Here is a 20184-nt window from a genome sequence, read left to right on the forward strand (position 1 = left end):
AACCTGTACAGCACGAAACCGCTTATTTTCAGTCCAACATCACTCTAACATTCTTGGGGGGATTACCATATTTTTCACTCTATAAGACGCACCCGACCATAAGACACACCTACAGTGGTGCCCCGCAAGACAAATGCCTCGGAAGATGAAAAACTCGCTAGACGAAAGGGTTTTGTGTTTTTTGAGCTGCTTCGCAAGACGAATTTCCCTATGGGCTTGCTTCGCAAGACGAAAACGTCTTGCAAGTTTGTTTCCTTTTTCTTAACACCGTTAATACAGTTGCGACTTGACTTCGAGGAGCAACTCATAGTGTGGTAGCCTTTTTTGAGGTTTTTAAAGACTTTGGTGATTTTTGAAGCTTTTCCAAAACTTCTTTTGCAGCCATTTGGTAAGTTAAACTTTTAAAACTTTTTTGGGGGTTTTTGGATTTTGGGTTGGGGTGTTTGGAATTCAAGGACTTGGTGTTGGGGAGGGGTTTGCAAGAATCTGGAAGCTTGTGTGTTTTTTTCTGCATTTTTATGATTTTTTGTGACCATTGGGCCACTCTGCTGTTTTTTTAAAAAATTTCTGGATTTGAATTTCTGTGTGGTGGGTGGCTGGGGGAACAGTTGAGGAGGGGTTTGCAAGAATCTGGAAGCTTGTGTGGTTTTTTTTCTGAATTTTTATGATTTTCTGTGACCATTGGGCCACTCTGCTGTTTTTTTAAAAAAATTCTGGATTTGAATTTCTGTGTGGTGGGTGTGACTTTAAAGAGCACTTAATAAACTCTTGTTGTACCAAATTTGGCTTTGTTTGGACTTTTTTTGACCATAGGAACGCATTAATTGAATTTCAATGCATTCCTATGGGATTTTGTGCTTCGCTAGACGAAAAATTCGCTAGACGAAAAAACTCGCGGAACGAATTAATTTCGTCTTGCGAGGCAACACTGTAGTTTTAGAGGAAGAGAACAAGAAAAAAAATGTTCTCTCCCTCTCTGCTCAGCGCCTCTCCAGCAAAGCGGGAGGAGAAATGGAAGGGGCTCCATTTCTCCTGCCGCTTCGCTGAAGGGGCGCTGCACAGAGATGGAAAGTTGCACAGCGCCTCTCCAGCGAAGCGAAGCCAGGAGAGCAAGAGGGATCGATCCCTCTTGCTCTCCTGGCTTCAGCGAAAGCTGCACAGCCTGCATTCACTCCATAACACACACACACATTTCCCCTTACTTTTTAGGAGGGGAAAAGTGCATCTTATAGAGTGAAAAATGTGGTATGTTACTCTTAACCAGTTTTTTTCAGCCGAAGCTTACCAGAGCTCAGCTCTGGCACCTCTCAGGTGAACGCCATTGCCCTTCTAAGAGAACAAGGGGAAAGTTCATGGTGAGCTCCAGCACCTCATTTTCCTAGAAAAATAGCACTGCTCTTAACCATAGAACTGACTAGCAGGGAGGTGACCTTGGACCTGATCCTGATTGGTGGCCAGAATCTGATGTCTGACGTAAGTGTTGTCAAACTGCGTAGGAACACTCAAATGCAACAGATATGGAAGTAGAAAGTCTGCTAAGACAATCTGCCTTTTGTGAGGCGGCTCCATTCCCAGCAAGTCTAAAGTCTAGAAACCAGTCTCACTAGTTTTGTTTAAGCAACTTAAAAATGTGAAACAACCCGCACTGTGCCGACAGAAGCCGAACAAAATTGTGGGGAAAATAAACATTGTTTTGAAGAGGAGGCTTTTGGTCTTTCTGTCCTGTTGGTGGCAGCACCTGAGCGACAGACAATGGTGCTCATAGTTGTCACTTTGAGATTATTTTCAGTGTGGGGTGACTGCCAATTTCTATAACTTCATTCCCCATGATGTTCATATTTAGGCTGCAATCCTAGCCACACTTACCTGGCAAGAAACCCCACTGAATTAAATGAGACTTATTTCTGAGTAGACATGGTTCGGATGGCGACCATGGTAAGTGTAAAGTAGGAGAAATCTGCAAGGAGAAATCTGATTCAGCAACAGATAGTGTGTGATAGAATGACACTGGATGAGGGCTTTGCATATAGGAAAGAACAAATAAATTGGTCTTCATTGGGAAAAAAACTTTGTAGCAAACACATTCAACGTTGCATTATTACATATGTTCCGCCTGTCAGCTCATCCCTAGCTGTGATCCTATGCACAATTCCCCTCTATTTAATGAAGTGTGAGTGCATTCTGCATAAGCATGCAGAAGATTATGCCTTTAAACTGCTGTCAAGATGGAGCTAGAATGTGCTCCTTTAAAAACAGGCCAGAAGGTTTATGTTTGCTTTGAGTATTTTATTTTATTTATTTAATTTATATAAAAAAAATTATATACCACAGTATCATAGAAATATATCACAGTGGTTTATAACAATATAAAAACATATGGTGAAATCATAAAAAATTAAAAGCAAGTTAAAAGCAGAAGTGTTAATAACAAACACCATGCCCATCTCTTTTATGTTTTAGCACATGCTGTACATATCAGCTTTCTGCATGGGTTATGTAACGGTTTCATAAGCATGACACCACCTTCTCACAGTTCTCAGCAAAGGATTAAACACCATGGTGATGTAACAAGGCTCAAATGTTGATGGGATCCTTAAATGCCGCTTTTGTGTCAGAAATGCTTTGCTCTTTTGTTTATTTCTATAGCGTTAATCGTATTAGAACTTTGTCCCTTACCACACTATGGGCAAGCAGGGCCGGCACCCTCATGAGGTGGACTGAAGCAGGTCCCTCAGGCAGCAGATTCCTGCCACTACCTGGGGTCGTGTGGTGGCAGCTTCTAGCAAGATCTCATATAAACAGAGTTTGTTGCAAGAATTGTTTCAAAATATATATATGAAAAATTATTTACAGTTGATTAGTATTTTTATATTATTTCCTGCAATTACTCTTATGATTCCCTCGCCCTTTTATAACAACAGTTTTTTTTCCAGTTCATTGCAGTTCTTTTTGACATGTCTGAGTTGTTTTGCATGTTCACGTAAAAACAGGTTGGGGGGGCAAAATTGCTTTGCCGCAAGTGGGGCCTACTGGAGCCCTCCTTTCTGCTCTCCTGATAGCTGCCATAATCAGTTTGATCTCAGCTGCTCTGGTTCATCTGTTCCAGTCTGACATGTTAGACAAGGCTGACCTCTGGCCCCCAAAATGAAGGTAAAGATGCAAGTGATTATGAACAACCGCAAAAGGTGTGGCATTTTGGCTTTACCTTGACTTTTACAATGTCACAATTACAGGTGTACCAAATACCATAGAGATTACTTGCTGCATTACATATAATCACAAACGTTAAGATGAGGGTGATTTCTTCTCCCATATATCTGTCAATTTCTGTCAGTTTCCATAAACATGACTCTATATAACAGGCTTCTCAAGGGCACACTATTGTTTAATGGACATTTGAATGGTTGTGTTTCATTGTGTCTGCAGGGCAATAATGCGGAGTTTTCTTGCTCTTGTTCCAACCATCTCGTACCACATGTTGGTGTAAAGTCATCCATTAGATCAATCAATTGCTCCTAAAAGTTGTTCTTCAGCAAATGTCTTATGTGAAACTTATCATTTCACTTTTGATAAACCACCCCAGGGAGTGGGCACAAAATATTTATGCCAGGTGCCATCTCACTGGGCCAAGTGAACTAAAAATAAAAGGAAGAACTTTCTTGGATAGATAGATAGATAGATAATACTTTATTCGGCTATAAGCCCACAAGGTAAAACAAATCAATAGATAAAAATCAATAGATAAAATCAATAGCATTTTACAATCTAAAATATCAACTAAAATATTTCAACGCATAATCTCTAAATGTACCGTGTTATGGCCTTGAAGATAAAGATGGTGCATAGAGTTTACTGAATTTTTAATAGTCATGCAGCATTCCATGAAGTCTTTTATATGACAGAACTGAGATCAGGAATCTAGCAACCTGTAAAGTTCTATAAGAGTCAATGTCCTGGAGTAGATAAGCTAGATGTAATTCAGGTGGTTTAGCAGCAATTTCCAGAATGATTGAACTCAGGATCCTTGATCGGGGAACATTGTATAAGGGGCAATTAAACAAGATATGATAAAGGGATTCTATCGATTTGTTGTCACATGCGCACAAAACAGAGATTTTACCGTTAGAAAATCTATTGCTCAGCACATTTGAGGGGAACACATTAAATCTGGCTCTAACAAATGCGAATCTATGCGACGCAGCCGATAAAGTAGACAGATATCGAGGTATCTGGGACATAGATGTAATGCCCTGATATATCGGGGAACATGTACCTCCACCTGTGGTAAGATTTTGTTGTAAATCTACCTCCTCCAGTCTTTGTTTGATGACCTTTTTAGCTGTAATTAGATCTAAATTAAGTATATCGGAAGGAGAGATTCCATAAGACAACAGTTTGGAATGGATTTTTGTTGCCCATGGGCTGGTGAATTCATCTCTCCAAAGGCACTGAATAAGATGGTAGTTTGGCAATTTATGCCAAAGGGACAGCCAATAATTAAAGGCATGTCTCCACATCAGAATCTCAAGGGAGGGGGTCTTAAGTTCTAAGCGAATGGCAGAGTTGCTTACACAGGAGGGTAGTTTCAAAAGGCGTCTTAGAAAAAGATTTTGCAATGTCACCAGAGGCAAGAGGTTTACAAAGGCGCCCCATAAAGGGACCGCATAGGCCATAGTTGCAACCACTTTTGCACTATAAACTTTTAAGGCGGATGGAACATGCATAGCCCCCTCAGTAAAGAAGAAGCGTAGTAGAGCGTAGATAAGGGCTTTCACCTTGTTTTGTAAATATGTGATATGCGCTTTCCATCCCATATTATACTGGAAGTAAATTCCTAGATATTGAAATTTGTAAACTTGTTCAATTGGCTTCCCCTCAAGTTCCCATCTATACAGTTTACGACTCCTGGAAAAAATTAGGACTTTAGATTTGGAATGGTTAATAGTAAGTAAATTTGTTTGGCAATATGATGCAAAAATCTTAAGGGCCCTCCTCAAACTGATTCGAGAATAAGAGAGGATCACCGCATCGTCAGCGTACAATAATAAGGGGCAGCGATAATCTGCAAGCCTGGGTGCATGAATGGAGGTTTGGGCCTCAGCTAGGGGCGTCCTCATGTCACTAATATAAAGGTTAAAAAGATAGGGGGCAAGGATACACCCTTGTCGTACCCCCTTGTTTATTGGAACTGAGTTTGTGAGATCGCCCTCAGGTGTTAACCTCACCCTAGCGGCCGTCCCTTCATGTAATTTAATCAATAGCCACAACAGCCTTTTCTCTATGCCCCACTTTGCCAGTTTTTCCCATAACAGCTCTCTAGAGATACTGTCAAAAGCCGCCTTCAGGTCTATAAAAGCGGCACATAGAAGACCATGAGTAGGGGAAGAATACTTCCGCGCCAAATGATATAGAATTATAGCATGGTCAATAGAAGCGCGATTTGGTCTAAACCCGACCTGTTCATGGCCTATCAGATTGGAATCTTCGGCCCATTGGGTTAGTCTGGTTAGCAAGAAGCGAGTGTAGATTTTTCCGATGATTGATAATAAACTGATATTACGATAGTTTCCTGGGTCCTCTGGTGGTCCTTTTTTATATATAGGAATTATGATGGACTCCTTCCATGATGTAGGTATCTGGCCCGTGGCATTGATTGCATCAAAGATTTTTGCAAGAATTTTAGCCCACCATATTGGGTGTTGTTTAATAGCTTCCGCCGGGATCAGATCGGGCCCTGGGGCTTTATCAGTTTTCAGTTTAGCAATTAAATCTACTATTTCCTCCGGGTCAGTATCTGGCCATATGGGCAAGTGACTTGAGAGAGTATCAGATTGGATGTTAGAGATGTCTGTCTGGGAGAAATATTTTCTTAGAAATTGTTCCCATGTCGGGGCTGGGATAACCGTCAATGGGTATTTCCTCGATCTTTTGTTGATTAAATTCCAAAAACCACGAGAGCTGCGAAGCTTAGAGGCAGCAATCAGCGCTTGCCAACGTCTTAGCTGCCACTCGTGCTTGGCTGACTTCTGTGCCTGTTTGTAAGCAATTTTGGCCTGCAAGTACTCTGGGGGGAGAGTTTCAGCTCCAGAGGCTTTATATCTGTTGTAGATACAACAGAGAGAGAGTCTAGCTTGCTTACATTTGGCATCAAACCAAGGTGCACCGGACCTGGGTTGATCTCGGTTAGCCAGGTGAGCCGGCATCGTAAAGAAGCTAGTTAAATCTGCAGAGAAGTGGAAGAACCACTCCAGTATCCTATTTGGTTCAGACAGCTCCGCCAATGAAACAATAAGGGATTCGGAGCTATTCCTCTGGAAGAATTCTGCATATTTTTGGGCCTGTTTCATGGACCATTTAATGCCTCTTACTTGAGCTGTGGCATTTAATCCTACATGAATTGGGTGTGTTCCGCTAACCGGGTGCCAGTCAAGCGTTAGCTTGGCCGCTAGAGGTAGGTGATCACTGGATTGTACATTATCTACTTTGAGATAGAAGAAGTTTGAAAATAGGTCTTCTGAGACTAGAAGATAATCTAGGACACTATTTGATGTTGTGCCCAAATGAGTGAATTCACCTGGCACGTCCGGAGGGCAGTTGCCATTTAGAATGTTCAAATTCATACGAATGGCCAATTGATAAAGAAGGACTCCCGCCTCATTCACTCTGTTGTCCTTAGATCTTCTTGATGTGAAAGAGATTAAATCAGATTTTGGGTAGGGGGGAGATACCCACCACTTGGCCTTAATTATCCCATTCCAGTTGGCAGCTGTACGTGCATTGAAGTCACCACCCATTATCGATGGAATATTAGGGTACTTAACATAGCATGCCAATAAATGATCTTCCAGAGAATCCCATCTATAATGAAGGTCTGATATCAGACCACCTGGAGGAAGATAAACATTGGTGATTAATAGTGAGAATTTTTCACTTGAAATCAGACCAGTAAAAGCAAAAGGAGGAAAGGTATGAACTAGCGAGAGTTTAGCTCTCATTTTAAGCGATATGGCGATTGCAAGACCGCCTCTGGACCGGCCACCTTTCTGGGAGGGGATAGCTGGAAGTGATATCAGTTCAAAGCCATTTATATCTATTTTATCTTCTTCCCATGTTTCTTGCAAAAGGATTATCTGGAAAGAGTTTATATAGGACAGAAATTCGGGATCTAATCTTTTCCTTTTCCAGCCAGCAATGTTCCAACTTAGGACTGCTAGCTGGGGACTTCTATGTTGTTCTTTTAACAGTCAAAACGGAGGGGGGGCAGACTCTCTGTTAAAGACAGAAGATGTAACAAAAAAGTCAGTTATTTTACTTTGGGAAGATGGTAACTGTGAGGCGCCCTGCAAATTAAAGTTTTTAACAATTTGGTTTGACTGTTGGCACACCGTGGATGATCCACTGAAAGTAGATCTCTGAACAGGAAGTCTCTTCATTTCGAAATTCTTGGTACAACTTGACAGAGAAATACCCAGGTAGGGGGAAATTGAGTCCGTCGGGGTAAACCCTCTCGCTGATTTATCATCCGACATTCGGATTATTTTATTGATGCATCCCATCGGGTCTTCAATCGTTTCTGACGGCGGGTCCCGAGGTGTAACATTCGCAGTTTCCTTTGAAGGAGGTAATTGAGGGGGCATCACGGGGGTGGAAATTGCGGAAGACTCTCTCAGGGGCATCACTTGTGGACTACTTCTATATCTGGACGAAACTGGAGAAGATTCTAGCTCTGGCATAGATGAGTGAGTTAAAGAGGGATTTGAGTCAAGCAGGGAAATCAGAATTTCGTCCTTAGGTATGTTGGTTGATGAATATAGATGAAGGTTCAGTGAGGATGGCAGAGCCTGGTCGTCTCGTGATGTAGCGCACGCTGCAGAAGCAACTTGAAGATTTGAGTCTTGTCGGATGGTTTTTGAATTCAGAGTGGGGCTGAGCTGAAGAAGGTCAACCACTTCTGTCCGGTGAGCCCAAGTGGGATTATTTGAGACATCGTTAGTATCTTCCCCTCTATGTTGGACTTGCAAAAGCTGAGATTTAAGCGTGTCAAATCTTTGCATCATCACCGACTGTTCTTTCGGAGGGAGGGCTCTGAATGAATCAATAAGTTCCCTTTCGTCGAGGGCAGTCTGCAGATTATCATCCTCATATATAGCAGTTTGAGAGGGTATCGAGTTTGGTCGCGGATGGCACGCTGCAGAGTCATCGCGGTTGGGCCTGACAGTATTTTGAAGTAAGGCAGAGTCTCTTGTCCTAATGTCCTCACCGCCAGGGCACCTATTTAGAAGGGGTTTGATCTTGCTGTCTGTAAAAACCCTCGTTGCTACAATGTCGGCCATGGACAAAAGCGTTTTCCTCCTAACAATAATAGATGGTATCTTTTCAGAGTGGAACGCAAGTATCACCTTCAAGAAGTTGGTCTGCCGGGGAAGGGGCATCACAGCATATAGGTCAATCTGATGTTTCTTAATTTTTAAAAGTTTGCTTAAGCAGTCTTTAGCTCCTTCTAGCGTTGACCATCTTCCTATTTCCGACCTGACAGAAAGGCAACTTTTCTTGGGTTGCAAAGTTAATATCTGATTGTTCAAATGGGAATTTAAGACATATTTAGTTTTAGTCTCCAGTATTTTATCTGAATGGGGGTGAGGCAATAAGTTTTTGACCTCACAAACTGAAGATTGTGTTGTTGATTCAAGTTTTCCGATTTTCAGCAGGATATTGGATAATTGTGAAGATACCTCATCCAGCCTTTTAAAAATACAGTGAAGGGTCTTAATTACTAAGTGTAACTGCTCACAACTGGGGAACTCCCCCATAACAGATGCCAAACCATCTTCCTGCGATGAGAGTTTTTCTTTCGTATTCTCCTTTACAGGCTTTACATTTGAAACATTTTGAGTCATCGGAATCGGAGTAGCTTCTAAATCAATTAGAGGTTGGAAGCGATTTTGGGTTTCCACTGCAAAGCATTGCTCGGCATGGTCACTCCCTCCTCCATTCCGGTGTGGCACCAACCTTGATAGTTTTGGTTTAGGGGATGATAGAGGCTCGTCAAAGTCTCTCAAGCGTTTTTTCTGACCCATGCTTTCCTCAGGCCAGAGATTATACGATTCTTAAAATAACATAACACTTGACACGCAATTAAGATAATGGCGTTCTCAACTCCTTTAGCAGCTAAAACCAGCCCGCTGATACGAGAGAAACAAAGAGCAGCTTGCAGCAGTCTGGAGCAGGGCCAAATCTCTCAAAGAGTTTCCATAGTATGCGGCTGCAGCAATTATAAAATACTTCAAAAACTGACTGAGTCAGTTGAGATAAAAGTATAAAAGATTAAAAGAAGATTAAAAGAAGTCCGAAGAGCACCGGTAAGCGCGTCTTACCTCGGCGCCATGTTGGCTCCTCCGCCAGACAGGTGCAAAATAGTAACTAAAGTGGGTGGATACAGATGGAAAACAATTATCTACTGCACCCCAAAAGCAGCATACTGAAATGTCCTATATATAGCAGTACAGGTGGGCTCTGTTGTACTCTTACTTTAAAAGCACATTTAAAGCACATTCTTCCCCGCTGTAGTTTGCGAAGGGTTTCTGGGAATTGTAACTCTCGAACTTTCTTGGACAAAGCCTATCATCCTTAAATTGTGCACAGCCTCCAAACTGCTTCATAAGAGGGCTGATTTTGAACCTAAGTTGTGATGTTTTTGAAATACTGGTCCATTAACTATCTCATTCCTGTTCCACATAGCTTCTAGAACTTTGGCAAAACCTGACACCATCCTCTCACGGTTCTCAGGAAATAATTTGATACCACAATGATGTAACAAGGCTCAAATGTTCCTGGGATGTATTAAATGTCTTCTTTTCTGCCAAAATTATTCACTCTTTTGCCTATTTGTTTTCTATAGCTATAATTGTGTTAGAAAACTCTCCCATAATGAATCAGAAACAGCATGCAGAAGAGCATCAGATAATGTGAAGTCTTCAATTCTTGATTCAAAATAGGTTTCCAAACAGTTATCTTTAAGAAGAGGAGAGGACAAAATCTTACAGGGCAGCTGACAAACTCCTCAGGGGTGGGGATAGCCTGTGGATCTGACCACAAACTCCATCATACAATTCAAACAGAGGATTAGTCGGTGTTGTTCACACAAAACATAACCCACAGTCAGTAGCAGTCCTGAGACAAACTCCTGCTAGAAAGAACAAATTATGTTCCCTGAAGACCAACCTTGACTGCCCAATATATAGGGTAACATAAAGTCCTACACATAAGAAAGATGCCTCTTTCTTTTCCTGGCATAAATGCTTCTTTCTCCCCTCAGTGATGCTGTCTTGAATAACAGAACATCTGTATGAAATGTAAAATTACAGGCATACCCCTTCAGAGTGCAGTTGTGTTGTTTTTGGGTTATGTATTATGCAAGTGTACCAGGGGGTAATTCCATGGCACCTTGTTTTTGAAAGTGTGACATTTTGAAATCAGATAGGTCTTTTGGCTAAAAAAACCCAACGGTATTCAGTTCTTCAATTCCCCCCAACCCCTTTTGGGCCTAATCCAACACAATGTTTATGAGATTACTTTCAATTACTCTGACTGGAAGTTCTTTGTATAGAGCACATCCCTATATACAGCTGTGTGACAGAACAAGGGTTCTTCATCCGATTCTCTCTGCTCACAAATCTTATTAAAAGGAAGGCTTTGGCTTTCAGCCTCTCCACAGTGCTTTCCACTCAGAGTGACTTGTGGGCAAGTAAGAGGAGAAAATGACAACACACAGGAAGAAGTTTATTGCCTTAGTAGATAAGGCAATGGCTGATGCTGAAACGATGGAACCCGAAGAGCTAGTGTTTTCTTACAAGGGGCTTTTGTTTCCAAGTACTGTTTGCAGCCTTGAGACCTTCAAAGCTCTTGAGTCCTTTGAAGCAAGGAGTGATGACGTGTTCCTAGCAGGATACCCCAAGTCTGGTAATATCATTTGCTTGCTATAAACAGATGTCATGTTCAGAATAATTCTGAACGGTGGTTTGGGAGGGGTGGTAGGGGGCATAGCTCACACTGTTAAAATGAAATGTCCAAGGACCTGTCCCTGATATGTCAGAGATATCAGGGCCAAAATATGTCACAACTATCAGGACAAATGATTTGTTATTAGGAATCAATTAATAGTAACCATGAGGGAGGAGGCAACTAGACTGCAGTGCTGGCAAGGGGTGGTTTAGCTTCTTCTTCAACAACATTTTCAGGATTAAAATGTCCCCCTCCCCCCAAAAAACCCACCTTGCTGGTACCTGCAATATATCTGTACCTTTCTTCCATCAGGACTAATAGTAGATGAGGAGATTTCATGCATAAAGGGCCTCTGAACCTCACTCCTTCAGTGTGACAATACTAATCTGATATTGCCACAGCCATGGCAGTTTTTTTAAAAAAAGAAAAAAAAAGATCATAATCATAGGAAATCACATGCACAATATCCACTAGTGCATCTGCAGTGAACATCCATCCATGCCACCAGGGGTTTTTGTTTTTAAAGTCTTTGCCTGGTGTCAAAATGATAAAACTTTATTTTGAGAGGTGGTAATAAGACATGTGTGATATGTGTACTGTTTCCATTTTTACAATTATTTTATTAATTCATTCATTATATTTATGTACTTTTCATAAAAAGAAAAAGTTCCCTGGTACATTAGCACTGATAACTGTTTAATCATTGTAGCTGTGAGGTATAAACGTCACATTCCCTCTCTCCACTTTTCAGGTACAAACTGGGTTGGTCAGATCCTAACAGATTTAGTACTAACATCTGCAAATAATGAAGACACAAGTAACCTGAATAATGAAGAACTGGAAGAATTTCCTTATCTTGAAGTTGGAGATCCAGAGAAGTACCAGGTGGATAAAAATGTGTTTACTACGACTGCGGAAAGGGACTCTGATTTATTCCTGTGAATTTTCTTTTATTAGTGACAGCTTGTATTGTATGTATAACATGATAAAGATGGCATTGTACCAGGGGATGAACTTTATATATCAATCTAGAAAGATGTTCTTTCATTTCAGAACGATGCTGAACCATTTGCAACTATACTCTGTACCATTTTCAAGCCTTTTCTTCACACAGCTGTTGAGAAAAGCTATTCCAAATGCCCTTAAATTATTTTTCTTGATCATCTTCTCTATCAACAACTTTTAGGTAGCAATCCTGTACACACCCCTGAACTCAATGGGGCTCACTCCTGAGCATATACAGTATATAGGGTTGCACTTTGTTGTTGATTTTCAAAGTTCTGTTTAACTTTCTATTTGAAATGCTAAACTTTATTTACTGTCTCTCTATCCCATACAATTTACCAAAGAGAATGGCAGATTTACCCTCTCAAAGAGTCATATTTACCCACCTCACTCCTCAAAATCTTCCTCCATCGGTCTTCAAGAAAAAAGCCAAGGTGAGTGAGTCTTCATGGTGTGGAGAACTTGGACTGATTTAGTAAATCAGTTACAGGTAGGTAGCCGTGTTGGTCTGCCGTAGTCGAAACAAAATAAAAAAATCCTTCCAGTAGCACCTTAGAGACCAACTAAATTTGTTATTGGTATGAGCTTTCGTGTGCATGCACACTTCTGCGGGTGGCGCTGTGGGTTAAACCACAGAGCCTAGGACTTGCCGATCAGAAGGTCAGTGGTTTGAATCCCCGTGATGGGGTGAGCTCCCGTTGCTCAGTCCCTGCTCCTGCCAACCTAGCAGTTTGAAAGCACATCAAAGTGCAAGTAGATAAATAGGTACCGCTCTGGCGGGAAGGTAAACGGCGTTTCCATGCACTGCTCTGGTTTGCCAGAAGCGGCTTAGTCATGCTGGCCGCATGACCTGGAAGCTGTATACCAGCTCCCTTGGCCAGTAAAGCAAGATGATCGCCGCAATCCCAGAGTCAGCCACGACTGGACCTAATGGTCAGGGGTCCCTTTACCTTTTAAGGTGCTATTGGAAGGAATTTGTTTATTTAGTAAATCAGGAAATTCACGGACATATCTGGAACACTGCAGCAGCAAGCAGTGTCTGCATGGAAATTGGCCAAATGTCCGGGGGGAAACGTCCAATTTTTTTGTGATTTTGCAAATTTTTCTGTCTGGAGATTCACTTTTTGAAATATGACAACTCTCGATTGACTAAGCTCTCTAGTGGCTCATTGTCCATTTTAGAGTTTCAGTGGCATGTTATGCGGTGTTCTTGTGACTGCCAGTTTTGGTCTGGTATTGTTCCTTTGCAAGGAGCCTCACTTGGCACCAACTTGTTGACCTTTTCAGTGCTAGGTGACTTCATTTAATAACTTAGGTAACCTGGGCTTTTGTTTTTTAAGTATTTATTTCTAATTTTGAATGAGGTTTGCTTTTGTTGTATACATGCAGATTTTTATTTATGGCTTTATTTATTTTGTATTTACATTAGGTCTCCTCCTCCTCTTTCATATTATTAGTATTTTACTTATGTATTGTAAGCCACGATGTGTCTTGGAAGAGTTATGGGGAAGCACGCATATGCCAACAAATAAGCAAGCAAGTAATATTTTTATTACAACAGTTTTGTTAAAACCAGCTTTGTAAACATTATAAATATTGTTTTTTATTTATAGATACTGCTGCTCATTAGAAATCCAAAAGATGTGGCCACCTCGTTTTACCATTTTGTCAATCGGTTATCTCCTCTTCCTTCTTACAATACCTGGGATGACTTCTTTACAGCTTTTATGAATGGACAAAGTATGTTCCCTCATTTCCCAACTGAATGCATTGAGATTTATTGGTAGATAACTATGCAAAGAAAAGCACTGTAGGCCCATCAGAATGACTGCATTAATTTGGATCAATATCACAGTTTGATCAATTTAGTCCAGGGGTAAGGGAACTTTTTGACCTGGTGGGACAACTCTGGTCCACAACCTGGCCCACAACCTGGTTGCTAAACCTGGCCCATAACACCCTGTGGACCAGGTTGGGCAAGTGAGCAGGACACCTACTCAGCCATCTGATGTCACAATCGGTTGTTGTGGGACTTGGAAATGCAAAGTCCCTTTTGGCTAAACTTCACCTTTACCTGCCCTTAAGTCAACAGGGCATGACTTGACTAAAATGGCCTCAGAGGTGAAAAAGAAAGACTTGGCAGGCCAAATTTGGCCCACAAAATCCAGAACACTTTTGCGTCATTGGGTTGGGTTTTATTTCTTACGCTTTGAACTTAGATGACCGCCATTCACCGTCAGTGCCCCCTCAGGAAATATGAATATGGATGCCTTGATTCATATTGGTGTGTTACCACGTCTTCCTCTTATTGTCTGTGTTCTTGCTTGCTTTGTATATGGTGATTATTATATATGGTGATTATTATTATTATTAAATTTGTATATCACCCATCATCTGTAGATTTCAGGGCAGTTCACAACATAAAAATACATGCTAAAAACACAAAATACATGATAAAAACAAGAACAAAAACATAAACCAATAAACATACTAAACCTCCCTCCCTACCACCACTTCCCACAGACACATTTAAAAGGGGTATAAGATGTTAATCAGCCAAAGGCCTGGTTGAAAAGGAACATTTTTTATCAATATCAGACTCTCCAAGTGTCTCTATTTTCCAGGAACATCTCTGATTTAGAGAAGCTGTCCCGGTTTCTGATTTTATCCCGGAATGTCCCATTTTCTTTAGGACGTCCCTATTTTCATTGGAGAAATGTTGAAGATGGCTCATGGAATTATCTGACCCATGAGCCATCTGAAGTCAATCCTGTATAGGGAAGCTTTTTAAAAATGTTGAATGTTTTATTATGGTTTTATATATGTTGGAAGCTGCCCAGAGTGGCTGGGGCTACTCAGCTGGGGCTACTCAGTAAGATGTGTGGGGTATAAATAGTAAAATTATCATTATGGAATGGGACGTCCCCATTTTCATCGGAGAAATGTTGGAGGGTATGTAATACTCTGCTACTGCACCTTTGGGTTATCAGTCATTCTCATTATGTCACAGTATTTTTTTAAAGGAAAGAAACAGGGATAGGATTCATACTTCATTTGACCCTATGCCCATTACAGCCACCAGTCGTTGTCTTTAATTCCAGAAGTTCAGAAAGTAGAGGCTGGGAATCTTTTTTATCTCAAGGTCAGCCTTACAGGGGTCACAAGCCAGTGTTTGGAGAGACCAGAGGTCAGAGTGAGAAATGTAAATTCTACCTTTGTACAGTAAACTGATCGCTATACAAACACACCCCTTTGTTCTCTATCCAGACAAGCAAAATGTGTGGGCAGAGCTGGTGTACATATTCCAGTCAGACAATGACATTCAAGGAGGGTGTGAAGCAGGACCAGAGAGGGGTGTATAGCTTGAGGAGAAAGGCATGTGGCTGTGGAAAAGTGTGGTCTTTGAAAGGTACTGAGGGCCAGATATACAGGCTGATCTAAATGATGCTCGTCCTTCCACACCAGGGTAAGAGGGCATTTCTCTCATGGCCCTTGGTTAGGAAATGCCAGGCCTGCAGATTCTCCACATATATTAAGGAGCATCTAGGGGAAAACCTAGTTTGTCCATGGTTTCAAATTGCATGCTGTCTCTGGGCAGGGGTAAATAGAAGAAAAAAGGTGTATGGACAGCCCCCCCCCCATGAGACAGGGTGAAACAGAAGCCAAAGAGGTGGCACCCCGCAGGTACCCCACTCACCATGGTGCCTCTGGAGAAGTGGCGCTGATTTCAAGTGAGATTTCATAAGAGCTCACCAGAAACCAGTGTCTTCTCTGCCACTGTTGGGGGCATTGCCTTTTTGGCTTCCCAGGGTCGCGGTCGCATGGCAACACATTCCCATTTCACCTCAGATGGCAAAAAGGGGTGCACTTTCCTCTGTGTATGGAACTATGAAGAAGGGATTGATTTGCTGTGCCTAATGATAGTGGGTGGCGCTGTGGTCTAAACCACAGAGCCTAGGGCTTGCCGATCAGAAGGTCAGCGGTTCGAATCCCCTCGACGGGGTGAGCTCCCGTTGCTTGGTCCCTGCTCCTGCCGACCTAACAGTTCAAAAGCACGTCAAAGTGCAAGTAGATAAATAGGTACCGCTCTGGCAGAAAGGTAAACGGCGTTTCTGTGTGCTGCTCTGGTTCACCAGAAGCAGCTTAGTCGTGCTGGCCACATCTGCAGACAAACGCCAGCTCCCTCGGCCTATAGAGCGAGATGAGCGCCGCAACACCAGAGTCATCCGCGACTGGACCTAGTTGTCAGGTATACCTTTACCTTTAATGATATAACATCTACACCTGACTAGCAAAGCCTCGTTATATTCAGAATGCGCAGGAATGTTTTGATCTTCAACTAACCAGTCTTGTATTTCTATCTTTCCTTGCAGTGGTCTGGGGCTCTTATTTTGACTTCGTTTTTGAATGGAATAAGCACGCTGATGATGCAAATGTCATGGCAATCACGTATGAGGAGCTGAAGGAGGTAAGTGCTTTGCTGTGTGGAGGATGCCCTGCACTTTTGGCAAAGGGCATTGCTGAACCCTGGCCATGTGGCTATAAATAGTCAAGACAACGATGCCTAATGGTTGGCTCAACTGGAATACAGTGGTAGCTCCGGTTACGAACTTCATCCGTTCCGGAGGTCCGTTCTTAACCTGAAACCATTCTTAACATGAGGCATGCTTTCACTACTAATGGGGCCTCCCACTGCTGCCGTGCTACCGCTGCGGCACTTCCACTTGCACCCCGGCACAAAGTTCACTACCAGAAGCACCTACTTCCAAGTTAGCGAGGTTTGTTACCCAAAGCGTTCATAAGGAGGATGGTATGTAACCCGAGGTTCCACTGTACACAAACCAGTTGAAACACTTGTATTACATCAAAATGTATGCGTCTTTCTTTATAGAGATGTATCTAGCATAAAAAGGTAAAGGTAAAGGGATCCCTGACCATTAGGTCCAGTCGTGACCGACTCTGGGGTTGCGGCGCTCATCTCGCTTTATTGGCCGAGGGAGCCAGCGTACAGCTTCCGGGTCATGTGGCCAGCATGACTAAGCCGCTTCTGGCGAACCAGAGCAGTGCACGGAAACGCTGTTTACCTTCCCGCTGGAGCGGTACCTATTTATCTATTTGCACTTTAATGTGCTTTTGAACTGCTAGGTTGGCAGGAGCAGGGACCAAGCAACGGGAACTCACCCCGTCGCGGGGATTCGAACCACCGGCCTTTTGATCGGCAAGTCCTAGGCTCTGTGGTTTAACCCACAGCGCCACCCGCTGTGGCGTAGCATAAAGTATGGTAATTATAATCTTTGAGTGATATGTGATTGAATGACTAGTAAAGGCCTTAGAATCACAGCAAGCTGCCTTATATTGTGTCGGATGATTGTTCAGTGGCAGACTTTGGGCTCTCAAATTCCAGCGGTGCTAGAATCACAGCAAGCTGCCTTATATTGTGTCGGATGATTGTTCAGTGGCAGACTTTGGGCTCTCAAATTCCAGTGGTGCCCTGTGTGATACGAAAATTTGGTGCCCCCGCTTCTCACGCTTCATTCTGCAGCACTTTTTTAATCCAATCATTCTACCCCATTGTTGTGGTGCCCCCTGCAGCGTGGCCCCCAGTGTGACCACACCAGTCACCCCACCCTAAAAATGCTGACTGACAGTGCCTGTCCAGGGTTTCAGCCAAGGAGCATTTCTCAGCCCTACCTGGTGATTCCCAGGATTGAACTTGGGACAGATTCTCTGCTGTTGCGCTATTGGCCCTTCTTTCCTTCCATCCCTCCTTCCACAAAGTGCCTTGGTAGTTCCTACATCCTATGGTTCCTGGCAAAGCCTTCCAAGAAAGCGCAGAACTGTACATTTTTGACAATTCTTCCAGAAACAATTAATACTTAACGTTGCATATTTTACTTTCCTTACTTCAGAATAGACCTTTGGGAGTGAAACGGATAAGTGAATTCTTTGACTTGCAACTAACTGATGACAAGATTCAAGGGGTTGTGGACAGAAGCAGTTTCAAAGCTATGAAGGAAAACGCTGGAAAAACCCATGGCGCATTTGGTGATATTCTTTTCCGCAAAGGTAAACTTCAAAGACAATGTTAATATTCTGCTAGAGTTTAAAAATAGCTGCAACCATACAACTGCATGTCCAGGGGCTCTGGGTGCCTGGATTGTTGATATAGCTGCATTTCAGTCAAAGACAGAGTCAGGGAGAGGAGGCCTTTCTCCTTGTCAACACTGGAACTGCTGTGGCAGTCTGATAAGAAAGAGGGTGGGAAAGAGGGAGGAGTTCTTCGACTCATCTTAAAATCCAAGCTGGAGAAGAATTTTGAGGACCACAACATTCCCCTTATGTTGAAGGCAAGTTGGTGATGAAAGGTTGGTTGATGAGTTTCATATGTGAAACTATGGAAGTGTGGACTCTGGAAGCATCACTAAGAGCATATCTCCTGATCCAAGGAACAGAATGGCTTGGTGGCCTCATTGTGACATTAGAAGTGGTGGTCATTTATTGAGGCTCCATCTGCAACACATATTTAAGCCATTATTTGGCTTCCCCAAAGAATTATGGGAGCTGTGGTTTGTAAAGGGCACTGGAAGTTGTTAGGAGAGCCTGTTCACCTCACAGAGCTATAGGTCTCAGAGTGGTTTAATGTTCAACCTCTCTCTTCAGGAAACTCTGGGATTTGAAGCTCTGTGAGGGGAGTAGGGGTCTCCCAACAACTCTCATGAGCCTTAACAAACTACAGTTGCAAGAATTATTTGAGGAGAACCATGCCTGTTTAATATTGCATTCAATGTATAGTGCAGATGAGGGCTCAGATTAGATCATTAGTTTAGCCCCATCTGGACTTTCTCAGAAGATATTTTCTCTTTAGTTCAGAGTATTGCCCGATCTTCTCTTCCCTTTCTTTGAGGAAGACACACCAGTGAGCAGATTTGGTTTTCGAAAGCAATAGCACACCAGTGGATAGGGGGGAAATGTCATTAGAGCACCCTGAAACTGGAATTGCAGGATAAGTTGTCAATTGATCAAAACGTATTGTTGAGGATATTATTATTAATGATATTCTACTCTGTTCAGGTGGTGTTAGTGACTGGAAGAATCATTTCAGTGAAGAGCACAACCAAAAAATGGATGCAACATTTGAAGAACGCTTGGGTGGAACAGAATTGGGAAGAAAGTTAAAATATGGGGTGTACTGCAAGGCTTGAAGTCTTGACCCAGGACTCCCTCAATCCTAGAGCTAAGCTTGCTTAAACTGAGCATAATGAGGGGAGTGCCAAAGCTCAAAATGTTATGTCTGTATCTAGTAGAGATGTGCAACTCCTATCTGTTTGTATAGAGGCATTTACAAGTTGCATTCAACAGTGTCCAGTCTTTGTACCTGTGTACACAATAGTTCAGCTATACAAATCAAGAAGTGTGCACTCTTTCACACAAACATTTGTACATGTGAGGCTGTACCTTTTTCAGTGTAATGTGTGAACTGTCTTTTGTTACTTTGTGAACATATTGTTATAGATTTAGGGTAAACCCTGGAAGTTAATAAATGATAGGGTTTTGGTTATTTGTGATATGAAAGGAGAATGCAAGCTGCAAAGGAATTCCTGAGCTGGCTTACGCAAACAAACCTGCTAACGTGATAAAAAGGTGTTGACGGACCATTGGGGAGAGGAATCCTTTAGCCTGGGGAGTGAGCTGTTACCAAGGTGATGGGGTGTGTTTGAGGGGACAGGAGAGAGACTTTTTGAGCAAGGGTTGTTGGGAGAAAGAAGGAGGAAGAAAGGGCTGAGAGCCGTCTTTGGAGTGCGCTGGCTGCAGGCAGCTTATGCTGCTGCCTCTTGGAATGACTATGCTGTAAGATCTGGACTCTCTCCATGCAGACTGAAGGTGTAAATAGGTGAATAAACCATATTTCTTAAAGCATGACAGTCTCCACCGTGTCTTCTATTCTCCAAAGGGCAACATACCCTATGTGTGCGCCTGGGACCCCATGGACTCTTGCCACTGCTTTTGTAACACTGCTATACAAGTCAAGAAGTGTGCACTCTTTCACACAAACACTTGTACATGTGAGGTGTACCCTTTTAAGTGTAATGTGTAAACTATCTTTTGTTACTTTGTGATCATATGTTGTTTTGTTTCATTCCTGCTTTGTAAGGTCATTTCATGAATGAATGAAGATTT

General features: G+C 42.4%; 1 protein-coding gene across 1 annotated transcript; it reads left to right on the forward strand.

Annotated features, from left to right (window-relative positions):
* Positions 1–10645: 10645 nt before the first annotated feature.
* Positions 10646–19916, forward strand: LOC308473170 (sulfotransferase 6B1-like). Its single transcript, XM_080998453.1, has 7 exons — positions 10646–10959; positions 11753–11886; positions 12351–12440; positions 13620–13746; positions 16380–16474; positions 17916–18072; positions 19078–19916. The coding sequence occupies exons 1-7, from the start codon at positions 10758–10760 to the stop codon at positions 19206–19208; spliced, it is 936 nt and encodes a 311-aa protein (XP_080854579.1). The 5' UTR covers positions 10646–10757; the 3' UTR covers positions 19209–19916.
* Positions 19917–20184: the final 268 nt, after the last annotated feature.

Source organism: Podarcis pityusensis (assembly GCF_964106645.2).
Source record: "Podarcis pityusensis genome assembly, chromosome: 3".
NCBI classification, from domain to species: Eukaryota; Metazoa; Chordata; class Lepidosauria; order Squamata; family Lacertidae; genus Podarcis; species Podarcis pityusensis.